Source organism: Gigantopelta aegis, chromosome 2, assembly GCF_016097555.1.
Source record: "Gigantopelta aegis isolate Gae_Host chromosome 2, Gae_host_genome, whole genome shotgun sequence".
Taxonomy (NCBI): Eukaryota; Metazoa; Mollusca; class Gastropoda; order Neomphalida; family Peltospiridae; genus Gigantopelta; species Gigantopelta aegis.
The window spans coordinates 43,675,597-43,697,674 of record NC_054700.1 but is presented as its reverse complement, the minus strand read 5'-3'; the positions used below and the strand labels follow the sequence as shown (position 1 = coordinate 43,697,674).

The window sequence follows — 22,078 nt, the reverse complement described above, 5'->3', positions numbered from 1 at the left end:
AATATAAACATTAAATTCAACATAATAATAGTGAGATTTTTAGTTTTAGCTTACATGTGCATACTGTAATATTCTAACCTGTTTGATGCGATATGTATTTTGAACCGGAACATCCAGATAACTTGTGAATGACCAATATTCAAGAAAAACAATTCCAAGTAACTGGAAACGATGTGTGGTGGTCCATAAATTCCATATTAATAATACACGTCAAAAATAACACAATTAAAAGACATTTAACCAGATTGTCACATGTAAACCATATAGCCCAGTGCAAACATAGTCACTATTTGTACATTGATAGGGTGGGAGTAAATATGACAGCCATTCGAGAGTTTTTTGTTTGTTTATTATTAGTATTATTCAAAACAATGTCGACTTTACATTTCATGTGAAATAGATATTATTTTAAAATGTAATATGCACTTGAACGTCGTTTAATCCTGACCCAATATAATCGTATGCAGTGCATATAAAATAAGGACAGGGGACTCATTCGGACGCCCATAGAAATAGATTGACGTAGAGGTGATTTAATTGCCTTGTATTTATTTCAGTAGTAGCAGACAACAATATTTCGTGCAGGAGGTGTGAGTAAAATTCATTGAGAAAATTTGGAGATAGAGGGATTTTTATGTATGTTAAAAAAGTACCTTACGGAAAATAGTACTTTTAATTAAATGGCATTTTTAATTGTTTATACTTACAGCAAACTGGCAAATTGAAAACATTGCATTATTCTTATCAATGAGAAAATACTTCCGTCAACAAACATTTCTGCATTTGACGTCATAGCTTTTCTAGTACGTAATTTTAAATACAGTAAAATGTTTTGATTAAAACTACATTCCCTGGAATATTTTTATTATTTAAGCATATAGAACAGAAAATCCAATTACGTTTGGTGCATATATGACGCCGCACTCCGTATTGGTTTCACTACGCTGGCTTATCCAGGTCAAAAACAAAGCCATGATTTTGAAAGTGGAACACTTTTGACGGGCTCGTACCGATCTCGGTTTTCATTGGCTTATCACAAGTATAGAATTCCCCAACAAGAGATCACGTGAGATTTCGCAATTTTTGAACAAATTTAACTGTCTTGAGTGAGGGGTCGTCTCATATCTCTAAAACATATTTATATCCATAGAGGTATGGTACAACGCCTTTCCAGGGGTCGGTGAGTGGGGGATTTGCCTTGAAATTTTGACAGTGGCCAGCTGTTGGCATACGCGTTACATGTAAGGGGGTGTTACTAATTACGTAACGCTCTAGGGGTAGAGGAAGAGGGTACTGTGTTCGATTTACGTAACATTTTTCAAGACTATATGTTATTTTTATTCATTACTTAGACCTAAAAAGATGTTTTTTGGAAATACGCGGTCAGTCTAGGATCGATCCCCATCGGCGGGTATACAAAAAGACCATGGTATGTGATATCCTGTTTGTGGCATGGTACATATAAACAATCCCTTGCTAAAAAAAAAAATGTAGCGGGTTTCCAAGGCGCGTGTGCAGGGATTTCAGCGGGGTTGGGGTTATAAACTGTGTTAAGCGAAGTTTATATGGGGCTATGCTCCCCCCAAAAATACATTTCAATGTTTTTTAAGCTTGGGCAAGTAAGGGTTTCGACCTCCAATACCCTCCCCCTGCACATGCACCCGATTCCTCTCTAAGATTATATGTCAAAATTACCAAATGTTAGACATCCAATAGCAGATGGAAGGAAGGAAGGATAGGATATGTTTTATTTAACGACGCACTCAACACATTTTATTTACGGTTGTATGGGGTCGGATGATTATTAAATCATTATGCTTTATCTGTGATGTCGTTAAACACCCCCCCCCCCCCCCCCCAACTTTACCCTTTCCAGATGAAATAATATTTATTTGAATTTGTCGATTTTAACACGTAAAATTAAGAAGTGAAAACGTTCATTGTCTACTTTAGTATATTTTATTTTAAAAATATATACATGATTAATGTGTTACTAATATACAAACTAAACTTTGAAAGTTCTACTAACACTTTATAAAATATCAATTCTGAAATAGGAAGGTACGATTGTCGATAATACGTTGTCAAGATCAAATCGGTTTTAACTAAAGACTCTAGTACCGTATCCTCAACCGAACGTTCTACGTACAACGCAAGATTTCTCTTTTAATTTTTTGAGACGAACCCTACAATTTGAAATCGGCAAACGCACGTGTTAACTGAAACTGACAACAGGCTGTCGTGTGTGCTTTGCCGAGCTATGGCGGCACAGGCGACGAATCAAGCGTATACGTTTGATGACATCCGTTCATAGCGAACACACACGACTTTTTTTAAAAGTGCATTTGAGCTTGTATTTCACATTTGTACATGATGTTATAATAATATGGTAACCAGAGAATGTAACTTTAAAAGATAGTAAACATTATATAATGAAAGATTGGTAAAGATGTTTAATTGTAAGCTTAGTAATTAATATAAACTAAAGTTATATAATCTTTCTACATATAACAAAACTCATATTTTAAAGTAATATTTATTTATAAGTCATTTTGTTAGTTAATTATGTATAAAAATGTATAGTTAACGTCTAAGGTTATCATGGCAGCCATATTGGAATAATTGTATTTACATGATAACGATGCCATTTTATTTGTTTATAGGCTGAAACTATGTAACATCTAAGCGCTCCAGTCACTGACCATTTTGCCCATAATGTAATGTAATGCATTTATTTGTATTGTGTGTGGTATTTGTCGTATAACGCACGTGCTTTGCATGCTGCACGTACGTTTCTTGAGTGCCTAGCCAGTGCAAATGAATCTTACGTGTGTCGTATAAAAGATTGTATTGTTTGTAGTGTGTTCCTGGATATTGATATACTGAGATTAATTAGTAAATATAAATATAACGAATGCCTTTCCAATTAAGCGTTACGCATTATATTTACATTTAGAAGTATTTTATTTTGACAGCAAGTATTGTAAGGGAAGTAACGTTGGTAGTCAAAGTGTCTGTATAATGTTTAATAAAGGCAGATCATGTTGTACATGATTTATTGTCGTGGTATAATTCAGTCATATTTGAATTATGTATATAATTGAATGTTGATTGAGTGTTTTATGTGTGTATTTTAACTATTTAAGCCTGTGATATTTATTAGTCTTTACAGGGTCGTTTTCGTTTTATTATCTTTGCTGCGTGTGTGCGGAAGTTCAGTCCATGTTCCCTTTGTGAATAAACTGAACCTTTCCGGTGACTCATGTTTGACAATCAAAATTTACCGGCCTCGGTGACGTCGTGGTTAGGCCATCGGTCTACAGGCTGGTAGGTACTGGGTTCGGATCCCAGTCGAGGCATGGGACTTTTAATCCAGATACCGACTCCAAACCCTGAGTGAGTGCTCCGCAAGGCTCAATGGGTAGGTGTAAACCACTTGCACCGACCAGTGATCCATAACTGGTTCAACAAAGGACATGGTTTGTGCTATCCTGCCTGTGGGAAGCGCAAATAAAAGATCCCTTGCTGCTAAATCGGAAAGAGTAGCCCATGTAGTGGCGACAGCGGGTTTCCTCTCAAAATCTGTGTGGTCCTTAACCATATGTCTGACGCCATATAACCGTAAATAAAATGTGTTGAGTGCGTCGTTAAATAAAACATTTCTTTCTTTCAATCAAAAGTACATGTGTAGTGAGATCCGAGTCGGAACGCGGATGTCCGGCTTTTTGTCAGTGGATATGACAATGTGGGGTGTAGCAATAGACATGTTCTCAATTGCGCAACCACACCGTTACTGCTAGGTCGCCCCTTAATGCTTGGCACACACCTACTGATTAATGCCGACTCAACGTTCTCGTCGTTGTTAATCGGCAGGTGTGTGCAGGGCGAAGACGCGACAACGGCGTCTAATCTTCAGTTTTGCCCCGATTAGACTGTCAGTTTCACGTTGGCTAGTGTGTGCAGGTGCACATTTTCAGAATGCTGCCAACGCGACAGTCGAGTTGGCGTTAATCGGTAAGTGTGCGCCAAGCATTAAGTGTAGTTGGTTACGTCACAACAAACGAGACATAATTTGCTTCCCGCTCTTGTATTTACGATTAAAAGGCCTACTACACGTAAGTAAATTTATACGCTCAGTGAAATAGTTCTTATTTGTTTCTTGTTGTTTGTTGGTTTGTTTGTTGGGTTTTTTGTTTGTTTGGGGGTTTTTTTTTTGGGGTGTAATACATTTATATGTAAAATGTATACAGATGTAGTAGACATAGGCTATCAAAATGTGTGTAGTAAAAGTTAGTTTGTTTTGTTTAACGACACCACTAGAGCACATTGATTTATTAATCATCGGCTATTGGATGTCAAACATATGGTATTTTGAGACGCTTATAAAGAGGAAACCCGTTAGATTTTTAGATACTAGTCGTGGTGTACTGAGCTGGGACGAGAAATAGCCCAAAAGGCTCACCGACGGATATCGGTCCCAGACTGACCGCGCATCAAGCGAGCGTTTTACCACTGGGCTACATCCCGTCGTTCATAATTAAATATGGTAGGACTAGATCACACTTGAGCTAACCCTGTTCGTTGGTGTAGCCCATATTTCACATTGGAGTAGCCCGTATTTCACATTGGAGTAACCCGTATTTCACATTGGGGTAGCCCGTATTTCACTTTGGAGTAGCCCGTATTTCACATTGGGGTAGTCCGTATTTCACTTTGGAGTCGCCCGTATTTCACTTTGGAGTAGCCCGCATTTCACTTTGGAGTAGCCCGTATTTCACATTGGGGTAGCCCGTATTTCACTTTGGGGTAGCCTGTATTTCACGTTGGGGTAGCCCGTAATTCACTTTGGAGTAGCCCGTATTTCACATTGGGGTAGCCCGTATTTCACTTTAGAGTAGCCCGTATTTCACATTGGGGGTAGTGGAGGGAATCGGTCTGTATTTCATCATCGATCATTGATTATAATCGGTTTGCACAAACCGATGTACTTTCTATTACACAATGGGTTAGAATTATATGAACATAAGAAGGAAATGTTTTATTTAATGATGCACTCTAACACATTTTATTCGCGGTTATATGGCGTCAGACATGTTTAAGGACCACACAGATATAGAGAGAGGAAACCCGCAGTTGCCACTTCATAGGCTACTCTTTTCGATTAGCAGCAAGGGGGTCTTTTATATGCACCATCCCACAGACAGGATAGTACATACCATGGCCTTTGTTACATCAGTTGTGGAGCACTTGCTGGAATGAGAATGAACATAAGAAGGATTTGAATAACGAGGTTCATGCACCTGTTGTCGTGTTCACCATTACATATCCTTACAAATCGCTAATTTTTTCTTTGGTAACTATTTTATATCTTTTTTGTTTACGTACACACGAAGACAAGCACCGTTTCCAACAAATTTACACCAATTCCATTATCCCATCTGGAGGAACAGTTTTGCAAGACAATCGATTACTGGAACATCACTAATCAAATAACAGTAAATGGCACACAATATAAAATAATTATAGTATAGTGAATATATGTTATAATGAATGAATGAATGAATGAATGAATGAATGTTTAACGACACCCCAGCACGAAAAATACATAGGTTATTGGGTGTCAAACTATGGTAATGCAAATAAATAAAGTGATGATCAACATCAATATAAAAATTCAAGACTTAAACAAAAACAGTGTAAAGAACTGTGCAAAAACACAAATATCACAGAATTTTACGGATACTGAATTTTACTCAAAACTTCAATTTTGTGCTGTACTGGCCATTCTCAAAGAGAATGTTACACCCCTGCACCACGGTGAGGTTACAGCACATGCAGAGGTATATGTTATAGGTTCTAATAGACCAAATCAATTCCTATTGCCGATAATGTTAACGTTTACTAATAAAACTGATATAAGTAGCGTTTCAACACACCCAGGAAGTACAGCAATAGAAAGTGTGAAACCTAACATCTAATCTGCCTGCAAGAAAATGGTGGGGTCACGTATCATTTAAGAGATTTAATTAATGTTTTTAATAACAACCGTCATTTTTGTTGAAAATTGCAGTTCCATTTTTTGGGGTACCCCGCATTAGTTTCAACCTCTGGTATATACTGCATGACAACTGTATAACAAATAAAAGTGTATTTATTTATTGTCAATGGATAATAGTATTTGCACAAATAATCAATGTCACATATTACTACCAATCACACCCACAGCTGCTTTTACTCCGTAAATATTTGACTGTGCACATCGAACTTTGACACCGAACTCTCTTCTTTGGTACTATGCAACCTATACCAGAATTTTTTTTTTTTTAAAAGTGTCCAATTGGGTGTTTTCATGACTATCAGGATCTTCTGTGTTCTGATATGATGTGACAACATAATTAAAGTGTTGTTCCTACAGTGCAACCTGGTTTAATGTACACCTCAGGAAGCATCAGTGTTATGCAAAGTTGTATACAAATGCAATGTATCATATTTAAAGCAAATAATAAATAAAAATACTACTCTTGAAGATACATACTATGGGTTGGTTGTGTATGCTTAGTTGTATATGTAGTGTGTGCATGCATAGTCGGAGTCTCTCATTTCCAATAAATAATTACCTTAAAACTCATTTATTGCAGTGACCCTGTGTTTTGAAAGACTTTAATGGGCATATGATAAGAACTTCACTAGAAAAAAAGCATATTACATGTGGCATCTGAAATGAACACCACTGCATCCACAAACAGTAGTAAATTAATGTGGTACACATCATGGTGGGGAAAACACCCAAGGTATGGAATATGCTTAGATGTCAAGTCACTGAATGCAATATTTTCAAACCCATCAGCCTAGTTGGTTTTTATATATGCATTATTAAATCCACTGACAGCTACCAATATATCTGTTGATATTTTATTAATAATCTCCAGTGATTGGTGTTTACAGACATGTATCATATGTAGAGTTATCATTAGGGTTTTACATTTTAATTTTTTATTTGTCATAAGAAAAGCACATTCAAAGCATCAAAAGTGTGCGAAAGTCATTTTTCTTTAATTATTTTTTGTTTTAACTGAATATAATATTTATATTGTATGCATTGCTACAATCTGTAATGTAGCAAATCATTTACATAGTAATATCGGAAAATATAGCTTTACAAGTGTGGTAATAGTGGAAGATAATACTAACACACTCCTAGGTAGATTAGCAAATGTGTCAAAATTGCTCTTGTACTTGGTATATACTTCAAATACCCTTTACTATAGAAAACTCACTGAATATATGGACAAGATTTAATGAATTGACCTAAAGCTATCATTGCCAAGCTTATATTTGTGTACAAATAAAGAAGAGAATGCAAAATGGCTACATAGAACCCACTTCTGTTGATTTTAATGTTTTTGCCGAAAACTCACCAAAACAATAGTAAAAAATTCCATATTTGCCTACCTAAGAAGTATGTTAAAATTACAGCAGAAATCAGGTTATTTAAATATAGTCATTCCAGAGTCAATTGCATTCAAATACACATTGTTAATGAAGATCTAAGAGTTTAACCTAATATCGGCTAACATTATTTTAAAAATAAAAATGAATTATTACTAATAGCTTATTTCATCTTGCATAGACTTATTATCCTAAATAAGACTAGTGTTATATGACATGTCCATCACCTTGGATAAATAAGCTTTAAAATATTTTAAGTAAAAAATATGGGCCAAAATCTCCAATTCGTCAGCACAGACTTTTTTCAAACTGTATTCTCAGCAGTGCACAGTAAATTAATGCCAAGGTCAAGGTCAATAAGAGCTTCCATGCCTGAGTGTAATCTAATTAAGCAATTATGACTGTCAAATAACAGTAAATGGCACACTATAAGATAATGATAATGATAATATAGTGATTATATGCTATAGGTTCTAATAGACCAAATCAAATCCTATTGCCGATAATGTTAACGTTTACTAATAAAACTAATATAAGCAGCGTTTCAACACACCCAAGAAAAGAAAGAAAGAAATATTTTATTTAATGACGTACTCAACACATTTTATTTACAGTTATATGGCGTCAGACATATGGTTAAGGACCACACAGATTTTGAGAGGAAACCCGCTGTCGCCACTTCATGGGCTACTTTTTCTGATTAGCAGCAAGGGATCTTTTATATGCGCTTTCCACAGGCAGGATAGCACAAACCATGGCCTTTGTTGAACCAGTTATGGATCACTGGTCGGTGCCAGTGGTTTACACCTATCCATTGAGCCTTGCGGACCACTCACTCAGGGTTTGGAGTCAGTATCTGGATTAAAAATCCCATGCCTCAACTGGGATCCGAACCCAGTACCTACCAGCCTGTAGACCAAGGCCGGTCACACCCAGGAAGTACAGCAATAGAAAGTGTGGCACCTCACATCTAATCTACCTGCAAGAAAATGGGGGGTCACATATCATTGAAGAGATTTAATTAATATTTTAATAGCAACCGTCATTTTTGCTGAAAATTGTAGTTCCATTATTTATTGTCAATGGATAATAGTATTTGTACAAATAATCAATGTCACATATTACTACCAATCACACCCACAGCTGCTTTTACTCCGTAAATATTTGACAGTGCACTTCGAACTTTGACACGGAACTCTCTTCTTTGGTACTATGCAACCTATATAAAAAAAAAAAGTTTTTAAAAAGTGTCCAATTGGGTGTTTTCATGACTATCAGGATCTTCTGTGTTCTGATATGATGTGACAACATAATTCAAAGTGTTGTTCCTACAGTGCAACCTGGTTTAATGTACACCTCAGGAAGCATCAGTGTTATGCAAAGTTGTATACAAATGCAATGTATCATATTTAAAACAAATAATAAATAAAAATACTACTCTTGAAGATACATACTATGGGTTGGTTGTGTATGCTTAGTTGTATATGTAGTGTGTGCATGCATAGTTGGAGTCTCTCATTTCCAATAAATAATTACCTTAAAACTCATTTATTGCAGTGACCCTGTGTTTTGAAAGACTTTAATGGGCATATGATAAGAACTTCACTAGAAAAAAAGCATATTACATGTGGCATCTGAAATGAACACCACTGCATCCACAAACAGTAGTAAATTCATGTGGTACACATCCTGGTGGGGAAAATATTTTCAAACCCATCAGCCTAGTTGGTTTTTATGTATGCATTATTAAATCTACTGATAGCTACCAATATATCTGTTGATATTTTATTAATAATCTTCAGTGATTGGTGTTTACAGACATGTATTATATGTAGAGTTATCATTAGCCCTACATTTTTATTTTTTATTTGTCATAAGAAAAGCCCTATGCAACCTCCAGGGGTCCGGACCCCCCGCCCTTTTTTTTTCTTTTTTTTTGAAAAGTGACCATAATCTTTAAGGGGAAACGTGATTATATTAACTGTTCCGTGTAAAGGGAGAGATCAGTCATCACATTTAGACACACACACACACACACACACACACACACACACACACACACACACACACACACACACACACACTTTCAGAAATCTTGCATCAGCGCCTGTGTCAGAAGTGGGGTAATTCACACGTGTTATGTGGCGACAAGCAAATATAGCAGATCGTTGGGGGAAAGGGGTGTGATTGGGGGGTCATAGCCATCATCCTCCCCTCCCCGGCTACCTCGGTGAACCTATTTAACGCTATCTCACTCTAGCTGAGGTTTTGTTTAGTAAAGGGGCGGGACGTAACCCAGTGGGAAAACGTCCACTTGATGCAGTCGGTCTAGGATCGATCCCAGTCGGTGGGCCTATTGGGCTTTCTCGCTCTAGCCAGTGCACCACGACTGGTATATCAAAGGCCGTGGTATGTACTATCCTGTCTGTGGGATGGTGCATATAAAAGATCCCTTGCTTCTAATGGAGACAATGTAGCGGATTTCATCTTTGTGACTGTGTCAAAATGACCATATGTCTGACATCCAATAGCCGATGATTAATAAATCAATGTGCTCTAGTGGTGTCGTTAAACAAAACAAACTTTCGTTAAGTAAATATACCTTCAGAGAGCAAAATCATTTGAAATAATTATGATGATTACAGACTATTCTTAGCCATACACTATTTATTATATGACTATGATATCTAATTAAGGTTCACGCACGCTGTCCCGGGCACCCACCTCAGCAATCTGGGATGTTTATCCAGGACAGTGGATTAGTTGGAAAGTGGTTAGTGAGAGAGGTCGGATGACTTAACCACTACACCTGGTGTGGTTGTGAATAAAAGTAGATATTTTATTAAGCATGCATGTAACTACGTCCATAGGGTTATTTCTCGTTCTAGCCAGTGCACCACGACTCGTTTATCAAAGGCCGTGGTATGCGCTATGCATTCTGTGGGGGATGGTGCAATATAAAAGATCCCTTGTTACTAATGTAAAAATACAGCGCCACCCCCACCCAAGACTATATGTCAAAATTAATAAATGTTTGACACGCAATAGCCGATTGTTAATAAACCAGTGTGTTCTAGTGGTGTCGTCAAACAAAACAAACTTTTAACTTTGTTTCGTCTCAGACATGGCCACTGCATATTTCTCTGCTGATGACGTCATTTCCTGTTGCATCTGCCTCGGTCCATTCACCGATCCGCGCACCTTGCCCTGTGGACACACTTTCTGTTTGCGATGTCTGCAACGTCACATCGACTCCAGCGTCAATGAGAACACCTTCAAGTGCCCCAACTGCAGGGCCGTGGTTGATATCCGGGACCAGAATCGGCCATCAACGTCCAGCGCTGAGCAGTTCCCGTGTGTTGTGGCACTAGCGGACGCCTTAGACGCTATTAGACAATTAAATCTCCGTGAGTTAACCAGCTTGTGCTGTTTACAGGCCATTGTATATTTTACTAAATCTGAGTGACAAGGAAAACGTTACAGAAATCTGCATAAGATCGAGTCAAAGGGGTGTTTTGACAAGGTCCTACCATAAACTAAGTGTATAAATGTATAAAACAAATGATGTCTTTAAAAATAAATAAATAAACAAATTAATAAATAAATAAAACAAATGTCTGTTAAATAAAATAGTTTACCAGTTATTAATTTCCTTAATAACCAATATCACATCTATAGCAACAAAATAGAAAACGTATGTTTAACTAATTGGTTTTGGTTTTTGGGGATGCAGGATATAAAAATGCTTAGTAACAAGGATTGATTCATTAGCAACAATAAAAAATATAGGTGTTATGTTAGAAAACAGCAATGCTTTATAGGTTTATGTCCTTGGCAACCATGATGACGTCCCTAGCAACAATGAAACTATAGCAAATATGGGTAAGTACGAGTTCATGGGTCCGTTAAAGGTTTCTGTGGATGCTTAATTCAAACTGCATATGTCTAGTTCAACTGGTAGAAAGGTACCAGAAAGCCGTGCTAGGAAAACCGTCTAGCGCACGTCCCCTAGGCGGTAATGCGTCATTTTCATTGGTCAGTTTGTCTCGTCTTTTAGGAGGTAGACGGCCGTCGCTACCTGTTGATTCTCAAAGCAAAGGTAGTACCTGACGTCATGTAATGCTGCATGCATTCCTTTTAGTGACTGTAAAATGCAGTGAATTTTTAAAAAAAACACAAAAAAACAACAACCCAGTGTTTCCGCCAAACAGAAATGGTTGGGTATGGCGCTATGAAATTGAATGCAACCACAGTCAACAAGGGGTATGGGAGCCTCTCCCAGCAAGAAAATGGGTTACGTTTAGGGTTAGAGTTAAGAAAAGCATACAGTAATGATAATATTCAATGTCACCATTGTTGTTTGCAGATTTTATTATTATTGTTGTTGTTGTAATGTTGTGTTTATTCTTTGAAGACAAGAAATAAGTACTGACAGTGATTAATATAACACAGGACCTAACTATAATATCAAGAGAATGTGCATGCTCTACTTGTTAAAATGGCTTTTAACAAGAAGAAAGCAATTTGTTGCTATATACGAATTAAAAAAAGTAAATCAGAAACAGCCATTGCAGTGAAATATTGTGATCTCAAAATTGTATATTGTATATTGTTAAAATGTTGTTTCCTAGGTGACGTTCCCATCACTATAGCAGAAACGCATCCTCACAGATATCAAATCAGTTCAGTCTGTAAACAGCTAAAGTGGATGGGTAAATTTCTTAAAACCAGTATGGAATCTGAGATAGAACGACTTCAATGCGGCGTGGATATGAGCGCGGTGGAGGTAGCAGACGACATAACAAGAAGAAGGGGCGAATTAATACGCGACTTTATAGCAGACGGCAACCAGGAACAGGACGACGTAGACGACTACATGGTTACAATCGACAAGGAACACGATAAGATCAAGAAGGAACTGAACAAAGCTTGCATATCTCTTAAAATAGACATGTTTCAATTATTTTCACAGCACCAGCATTTCATTGATGAAAGTGAAAGAATGATCAACTTGTGCGAACGTCTTCTCAATTCGAGATCGGAAACCGACATTCAAAATAACATTTCTAAACTGAACAAAATACAATATATAATTTCTGACTTTGTCGCCCAAATTCCTTCCAAAGGTAAAATTCGTGACCTGAAACTTTCTTTGACTGAATCTAAGAAAACAACAGTTGGAGCTTGTTCTGTTGACATTGGTGAAATTGTAAAATCTGACATAAAAGCTTTGATTGAAGCTCACAGAATTAACGTGGACATGTCCGCAATACAGATAGACACACAGACCTATGGTAAGACGGATGCAATGACACGGATACAGGCAGTAATACCAGACACACCAACATCCCAGACAGACACACGAACAGACAGGAGGAGAGACTCTATGAAGCGGATGAAAACATTGTACACAAAGGTGTCGTCAGATAGATACGATCCTGAACTACAATCGCTCCTGGTGCTGGAAGGAGAAAGAACAAAGAAAATTGTTGTGATTGACTGTTCCAACTTTTGTGTGAAATGTTTCTGTTCGGAGACGTCTGCTTTACGAAGTAAATACGACCTTTCAAGTCTACCAGGCGGTCTTGCTAAGTTAAGTGACCAGCAGGTTTTAGTAGCCTTGCCGTTCGAACAAAACATTCTGGATCTGAATATACAAGAAGACATTCGTCTGACGGGCACATTGAAAACTGTGAAGCCATATTCCTACATAGCTGTGTTGCCTGGCAACTGGCTAGTGGTCAGCGGGGGGTGGCATGGTCAGTATGTAGATATACTGAATGTAAGGGGTCATGTCATTCAGTCTTTCCCTTGCGACTTGATCCCCCACCCCGGATGTCTCACGGTGAAAGGTGATTCGTTGATTTTCGTGTCAGAGAACCAGATTGTGCAATGTGTGACGTTATCAGAACATATCACGTGGCAGTCGCGTGATTCGGAAAGGCTGCGTCATCCAGTGGGCGTCGCGTGCGACATAGAAGAGTTTTCTTATGTTTGCGATGATGAGAGAAATTGTATTGTTCAGTTGTCACGTGACGGAGAGATCATCCGTGACGTCATCACAGACCAGGACGGATTGTCGAAGCCTTGGCATATTTGCTATGATCAGGATCATTTTTATGTCGCTCAGGAAAATGGAGATATTATTATATTTACATGGTACAAAGCTTCAATGTAAAATAATCTACACTGACTGTTTAATAACTACCGGTACATAGTTTTATTTATTTATTTATTTAGTCCATAATACACATGTACAAAAAGCTAAACTACCTTGTCTGTTGTCAAGTTTGTTGATTAAAATAATCAAGTACATACGAGTTAACAGTTAAACAAGGCAATATTTAGGAGCGAAAGGAAACGTTTACATATAGAAACTGCAAATGCATTTTACGTCATATAGGATGCCGTTATACTAGAAAGTTTGCCATGCTCTAGAACTTTCGTTACATGTGCGAAATGACACAACGCCACCCTTTTAGAACAGAAACTTACTAGATTATTTATTTTAATTGCAGTAGTGTTATTCCGTTGAGGAAATTTTGTTTTTGTGTTAAAATATGACCGTTACTAGCAATACAGTTAAAGTTAGTTTTATTTAACGATACCACTAGGGCACACTGATTAAATATCGGCGAATGGGAGGGAGAAAATGGATGATTCTTACAGCAATAGATCGTCTTATACAAAGAGAGCACCGTCAAACTACAAGGACATTTATCGTATTATTCTTAATGGCTGCTCCCCACCCCACCCTCTAGGTACGGACATTTTATTGTATTGTTATTAGCAAGATTAGTTTTTAATAAAGTATCAAATACAAGGAAACGGTCAGGTCAGGTCATAGGGCTTTACGTGCACATTCAGAACAAGCTGTTGTAGCGCACGCCTTTAGGGTTTTGGAAACGGAGTATTAACAGGGCTTTATATTACACCAAAGCAGAGGCGATCAAGGGTGAGCCCAAAATAAGTAAGCTCACAACAAGCAAGCCCAAATTAAGTACAAACATGTTATCCTCAAAAGATTTCACCTAAAAACCAATAGAATGTTAACCTGTAATTAGATTAAAATGCAGTTCTGAATATGTACAACATAATAACATTACTACATTGAAAGACCTTGGTGTGCTCCAAACAGACAAAAATCATGTTGTTCCCAAATTAGCGAGATTTAAAGCCCTGATTAATTATCATAACTCAAGTAGATGAACACTCATACAAATGTATTGGTGTTTCCGTTTCCAAATAGAATTTATTCTTTTCGTAATACCGAATGGGAGGCTTTTTAGCATGTTATGCATCAGACTTACAAAACTCTAGAAAGAGCACTTTAAAAATCACAAACACTTTTGGGTGCATTAGAAATCCAGTTATTGGCGCTCATTTCCTAAACTTGCAATTGCCCTGATCACAGAAAGAGGGTAGCTTAATTTAATTAGACTCCGGAGGTCCATTAGAGGGGAAATCATTTTCACGATCATTCTCGCGGGAAACGCCACGTGGTGTGCCGGCCATTTTTGTGAATGGACGTAACCGATAACAGTTGCAGAATAAGATTGGCTTATAATTTGTTCAAGCAGGGTCATTGTCTCGGTCATAGACTCTCAAATCTTCAACATCATTCACAAATCCCTGCATCAGCTCATAAACAAGTGCTAAGCCAAAACAGGAAAAAAAGAGAGAGAAGATTTTATCGTTCATGATTCTCTAACTGCAAACGAAGTTATTCTCGTTAAGGCTTTGATTTGCTATGTAATTTACTTGATATATATGTGAAGGGTGTTTTGTGTGTGTGTGGGGGGGGGGGTTAACAATGTGGATTGACACGGAAAGCAATGGTTAATAATAAATGATATAATTTTATGTTAAATTTTAATTCAGTTTTGTCTCATAGTAGATCATTTTTAAAAATAAACTGTCCTAAGAAACTATTAGTTATACTTGTATAATTATGTTAAAAAAATCATTTTCGATTTAGTACGTTTCCTTTTTGAAAATCTCCACAACGTAGCATGTACTAATCTTGTAGTGTGTGTGTGTGTGTGTGTGTGTGTGTGTAACCGGATGTTTTAAATTGCATATCACATACACTACAATTTTAAAACAGTTTACATATATTTTATTCTTTCTAACTCTAATAGTGCAAAGCTGTGTCTTATTTTGTTTCTATTGTTTTCCTGTCTTTGGAATTGTCAGCTTGGGTTGTGTTTACCCTCAACTCAGTGTTCAGGCCAGGTAGTCGTTCAACAGTAAGCTCATCTATTGTTTCTTGTGTTACCTGGTGTTCTCTGGAGTCAGAGACTTTTAAACGTCCAAGCAAGACAGAGGTGGTTTTCTGCATTGCAAGTTTTCTATTTGATCAAGTTCTGCACGGCACAGTTATTAACAACACAGGGTCGTTATTTGTGTGAGAATGGTTTTATAAACATCGGGATCTTCACATCCCTCCAAGTGATCCCTGAATAAAGACTTTAAACCCCAGCTGAAGTCTTCTGTGATATATATAGAACCTTCGGTAACATTGGAGCTGATGTAGGGACACTTGGGATCATGTGATCAATCCTGTGACTATTGTGGATCTGAACTGTATTCTAACTTGTGACTGGTTGTTATTTTCATCTTTTAACTTTTGTGCAATGTGACTCTTGTGGTTCGAGACTGTGTTCCACCATGTGACCATGTGACTGCTTGTGATTTGTTTGGGGTTTTTTTACTTTTGTACCTTGTGATGTGACATTCTGTGAACTTTGACATTCAGTGACATTTATGAAGAATTGATTTGTTTTTATCCAGTTTTATTTTAAAAACATTTCAGTGACAGCTAAAGTGACTTATTGATTGTGTGTTGTGTTTTATTCATGTGTTTGATGTAAAATGTCTGCATCTGTATCTAATCTGTGAGTATTCTCTCTCTATATATATTTTGTTGTTGATATTTTCTTATTCATTTGTTTATTTTCTTATCCTATTTATATTATTGTTACTCACAGTTGTCTTCAGAGAAACAATTTTTTACTAAACCTTTTGATGATGTACTCATAAAGTACATGTAGTAACTGATTATTTTTTTTGTTTTGTTTTGATTAATTATTTATTTATTGGTTTTATTTTTGGAAAATTAATTTAGAATTGATTTAATAATTTATTATTTTGTGGATTTAAAAAAAAAATTGAATTGGTAATAAGTGTTTGAAGACAGTTTAGATTTAAATATTAGTAACATAATTTTGTTTGTTTGACATTAAAATAAATTTAATTTTATTAACTTGTGTTTAATTATTTAAATTTAAATTTTGTTTTTAGTTTAGTTTAGCTTTGTTTATTTTTGTTTTGTTAAACAATACGTATCTATCTTTATAGACTAATATAACTCTTAAAGGGATATTGTCTCTAAAGATATATACACACTTGTATAATTACATTTCTTAATTGCTTTCACTTTAATTTAATTTATTTTATTTTGACAAACTTTTGTTTTGTTTTTGAACTCTCCATTTAAATAGATTTAAGGTTGCTATTTAATAGTTTGATACATTTAGTTTTTTGTTTAGATAATGTAATTCCTAGTTATGTTTATTACTTCAGTCAGTGCTTAATAAATAGTGCATTCAATTTGAATCACTCTTTGTTAATAACAGGCTAAAGTCTAGTTATAATGTTTTTTTTCAGATTTTTTCAGATTAATTAATGTATGTAACTCCCATTTGTAATTTAGCACACCCACTTTGATTGTAACTGTACAAATACATAGCAACACATATAAATGTAGTATAAGCATTATGAATCTTTGAATAATTATGTGTTTACAGACTTGAACTTGTATTTTGCTGATGTCCGTTTACTGGTTAATCATTTGTCTTTGATATTTATATTTTGTTGAAAAATGTCTTGATGCTGGTTGTTGTTGTGTTACAGGGTTTTTTTAGCTATAGGTACCGGTACCAACTTAGTTGACATCCATTTAGTTGACGTATTTAGTTTGACATAAAGTTTAAGCAATTTGGTGATTGTTATGTAGGCTATTAAAACTTAATTAGTACATGAATAACATTTCTAAAAATATTTAATATTAAGTTAAAGTTATTTAAAGTTTGTAAGATTGTTTTATTGAATTTAAACTCATAAATTTAAATTAGACAATTATAAATTTAGGGAACCGTCACTTTGAATAAATAGGTTATATTTAATTATAAATAGTTAAAATATAATTTAAGTCTGAAGTTACAAGTAAGGTTTGTGTTTATTTAAAACAAAAATTCAAATAGTTTATATATTAGATATGTGCACATTACTAACACATTTAGATATTTGCACTTAGTTTTTATTTCAGGATGATTCGGTTTTTGTGGTTGGCTGATATTTCTTCACTCTGATTTTTCTCCCTTCTTTTCAGTTGTTCTGAAGTCTAGAAAGCTTACTTATGTAAGACTTCCACTTTTTGTTTTCTTAATACAGATTATTTCCATCATACATTGAAATACACGCACACACACACACACACACGCACGCACACACACACACACACACACACACACACACCACACCACACAATCATGGGGTAGCAATATATTTGGTTCAAAGTTTATATTTGACCCAGAAATTTATTTTAGAAGCTTGTTTTTCAAGTTTCTAAAGTTTGAATGAATTTTTGTTTTCAGGTTTTGCTACTCAGATAACTACAATGTATTTGTAGGTTTTAGTTGGTCACTGTACATTTCACATTTCTTTTTATTTTGTGTGCATTGATTTACAGGTATGTTTAGATTGTTGGGAGATAGTGTACTTTTAGTTATGTGTCTTGAGGTTGTTGTTTCTCCTGATAGCCATTCAGTGTAGATTATTTGATGTTTGGAGGTAGTTGTTTTCTTCCATTGTTAGTATAATCTATCATGGGGGACTACACTTCAGAAGTTATTCGACAACTAAAAGAGGCGGTACTCCAACTTTCATCCAAATTGGATCGATTTGAACAGCAATTGAATGAGGCTGAAACAGATTTTTTCTCCTCGAAGTCACCACCCTCCACCCTAACACCCACTTCAGACCATTTTGTTTATGCATTTGAGGATAGACTTCCTCAATGCTATAGGTGTTTACAGTATGGTCACATCCAGATGGCATGCAGGGTACGACTACATGGGCGTACATGGGGGGGGGGGGGGGGGGGGGGATGTGGTTCGACGGGGGGGGGGGGGGGGGGGGGTTCGTTCGATGGGTTCGACCCGACCCCCCCCCCCCCCCCCCCTGAAATCGCTTTTTTTATAATTTAATATATCTGACATTGATATCTGACATTATTATATTTACTCAACATAGAAATATATGCCCAATATCTCTGCAATCTATTTTGGAACCCTCCTTTTCAAAACTCATCATAGAAATATATGCCCAATATCTCTGCAATCTGTTTTGGAACCCCCCTTTTCAAAATCCTATGTACGCCCATGGACTAGATTACTCCAGACGATTTCAACAGGAAAATTTTAACTTTCCTGTCTGTAATAATATGTCTGTCAGACGTCGTGGTTTACCAGATGATCTTGTTGGTGATACTAGCAAGGTGACCGTTAGCATTGATGGACATGTTTGTAGAGGTCTCCTTGATACTGGGTCAACTGTTTCCACTATCAGTGAGACATTTTACAAACAGTTTCTTTCTCATTTGACAGTTCATCCATTGGAAACTTTGTTGGACATTGAATGTGCCGATGGAGAGAGTTTACCATATCGAGGATATGTGGAAGCAACTCTTATTTTTAAGGGTCTTCTTTCAGAAACTCCTTATCATTCTTTATTGCTAGTTGTTCCAGATTGCAGGTACAACAGTGATGTTCCAGTCTTGATTGGTGCTAACATATTGACACCAGCTCTTGACGAATGCCGCAGAGAGTATGGAACTCGCTTTCTGCAGTGTGCCAATCTGAAACTTCTTTTTATTTAGCTTTCAGGGCAACTGTTTTGCAGGAAAAGGAGTTGACTCGTAACAAGTTTAGGTTGGGACTTGTGCGAATTGCTGCTACCAGCAACATTATCATTCCACCAAACCAAACTGTAACTGTGAGAGGGTACATAGACAGGAAGGTTCGTTATAGGAATGTTTGTGCTGCACTTCATCCTACCCAGCATTCATTTATTTCAGAACTGGATGTCTCGTCTGCTATTCTGAGTTACAATTTTCAGGGTAGCTCTGTAGTGGATGTTCCAGTGGCTAACATCACTACCCAGACAGTGGTTATACCATCGAGGGGTCTTCTGTGTGAACTTCAACCAAGATCTTCCATTCGACATCACCCAAGATGAGAAGTCCATTTTGGAGAAAATGACTTTGTCTTCAGATATACTTACCAAAGAGGAGCTGAAGCAAGGCATTACTCTCATTCTCCAATATCAGGACATTTTTTTTAAAGGTGATTTAGATATTGGATTCTGCTCCAGGGTGAAGCACCGCATTGATTTATTGGATGAAATTCCTTTCAAGATGCGGCACCTTCTATGTTCAACGAGGTAAAAGCAACATCTTCATCAGTTGCTTGCTAGTGGTGTTATCAGGCGATCATATAGTCCATGGGCATCACCAGTTGTCATTGCTAGAAAGCCTGATAATTCTTTGCGGATGTGCATTGACTATCGGCTTCTAAATGCACGAACTGTTAAAGATTCATATGTACTCCCTCGCACTGAAGAAATCTTTGACTCTTTAGCTGGAAATACAATCTTCAGTGTTTTGGATATGAAGAGTGGCTATCACCAGGTGGAAATAGAGGAAGAACATAAACCCAGAACTGCCTTTACAGTTGGTCCTCTGGGTTTCTACGAATATAACAAGATGGCCTTTGGCCTTACCAATTCACCAGCAACATACCAGCGCCTGATGGAAGACTGTTTTGGTGATCTCCACTTGAAGATCTGTATGATCTACATCGATGACTTGATCATTTTCTCTAACAGTTATGAACAACATTTGAAGAGGATGGAACTTGTCTTTAAGAAACTTAGGGAGAATGACCTCAAGCTTTCGCCAAAGAAATGTAAATTCTTCCAGAGTGAAGTCAAGTATGTGGGACATATTGTTTCTGCAGATGGTATCAAACCAGATCCAGGGAAGATTGACAAGATTGTCAATTGGCCAGCATTGACAAATCCAGACCAGGTTCGTCTGTTTCTTGGATTTGCTGGATACTATAGAAAGTATGTTAAGAACTTTTCTAGAATAGCTCGGCCTTTAACAGACTTCTTTCCACCATGAAGAAGGGCAAGAGGAACAAGAAACATAATTACAGTCCTTCTTCTTGGTATTGGGGTCCAGAACAGCAGAATGCTTTTGACAACTTGAAGACCGCTCTTGGGTTATGCCAACTATAATCTGCCTTTTGAGCTGCACACAGATGCCAGTGGTGAGGGACTTGGTGCAGTTCTGTACCAAGACCACGATGGAGTGAAACAAGTCATCCTAGATTACCTGTGGATGTAGCACTTGGCATGGATTGCAGCAAGTCAAGAAGAACCTGTCCAGTTATGTTTCAGGACATAGGAAACGACTACAGGATTCTTACAAGCTGGCATCCGACCATATTGACCAAAGCCAACACAAGCAGAAGAAGTATTTTGATGCAAAAGTGCGAGGTGCAATCAGCCATATTGGAGACAGAGTACGTGTTAGGCTTTTGAGGAAAAACACAAACTGGCAAATAAATGGGAGAAAGATGTGTACATTGTACATCGTCAACCTAATCCAGAAATCCCAGTATTTGTGTTGAACAGAGAGGATGGACAGGGAAGAAGTCGCTCTTTACACCGCAACCTTCTCCTGCTAATCACTTTTCTTCCTTTTATTTTATCCGATGAAAAGCCAAGACGGATACTGCCTGACACACCACCAACGACGACAAGACTGCGACCGCACCTACCAAAGACACCAGTGAGAAAACCACAGTCATCAGAATCCAACGATGGAGCAACCCCATCTGGAGATGATAGTTTGTTGGAGGATGATTCTGATGGGTTTGTGGTTGGTCCTTCGGTTCAAGAACCTCCAGTGGTCAGCGCCCCAGACATCGCTGTCACAGATGCTGGAGAAGGACCTGGTTCAGGAGATACCACCCAACCTGACATTGCGATCAGCAACGGTGTTGAACAGGATGAAGAACCAGAAGAGGAACCGTTGGAAACAGAAACCTTACCAGTGGATCAAGAGTTGGATCAAGATGATGAACGGGATTCTATACCAGAGTCCATAGGATCCAATGGTGGGCAAGATGGTGTTAGCTCCCATGATTCTTCACCAGAATCAGACCATGAAGTTTCAGGTGCAGAGGACACACTACCAATACCCAGAAGGTCCAACAGAGACGTGGAGTGGATAATTTAGTATGCTCCAAACAGCATGTACTTCGGAATCTACTTGGAGAGAGAAAGCTACTTTTCTGAAGGCTTTGGCAGAAAGTGATTTTTTCTCAAGAGCTCCTAGGAAAGTCTGCAGAGTTATGCTCAATCTACTGGAACAGAACCCTGACAAATGATGAGGACATCATTTTATTTGGGAGGGGAGTTTGTAACCGGATGTTTTAAATTGTATATCACATACACTACAATTTTAAAACAGTTTACATATATTTTATTCTTTCTAACT

The 22,078-nt window shown here is 37.1% G+C and overlaps 1 protein-coding gene across 1 annotated transcript; it reads left to right on the top strand.

Annotated features, from left to right (window-relative positions):
• The first annotated feature begins 3,896 nt into the window (after window positions 1–3,896).
• Window positions 3,897–16,486, top strand: LOC121386057. Its single transcript, XM_041516859.1, has 3 exons — window positions 3,897–4,014; window positions 10,572–10,856; window positions 12,081–16,486. Exons 2-3 carry the CDS (start codon window positions 10,574–10,576, stop codon window positions 13,625–13,627), a joined length of 1,830 nt encoding a protein of 609 aa, XP_041372793.1. The 5' UTR covers window positions 3,897–4,014; window positions 10,572–10,573; the 3' UTR covers window positions 13,628–16,486.
• Window positions 16,487–22,078: the final 5,592 nt, after the last annotated feature.

Coding starts and splice junctions, on each gene's coding strand:
- LOC121386057 (XM_041516859.1), top strand. CDS start 10,574: ATGGCCACTGCATATTTCTCTGCTGATGACGTCATTTCCTGTTGCATC. Junction 10,857..12,080: donor TATTAGACAATTAAATCTCC/GTGAGTTAACCA, acceptor GTTGTTTCCTAG/GTGACGTTCCCATCACTATA.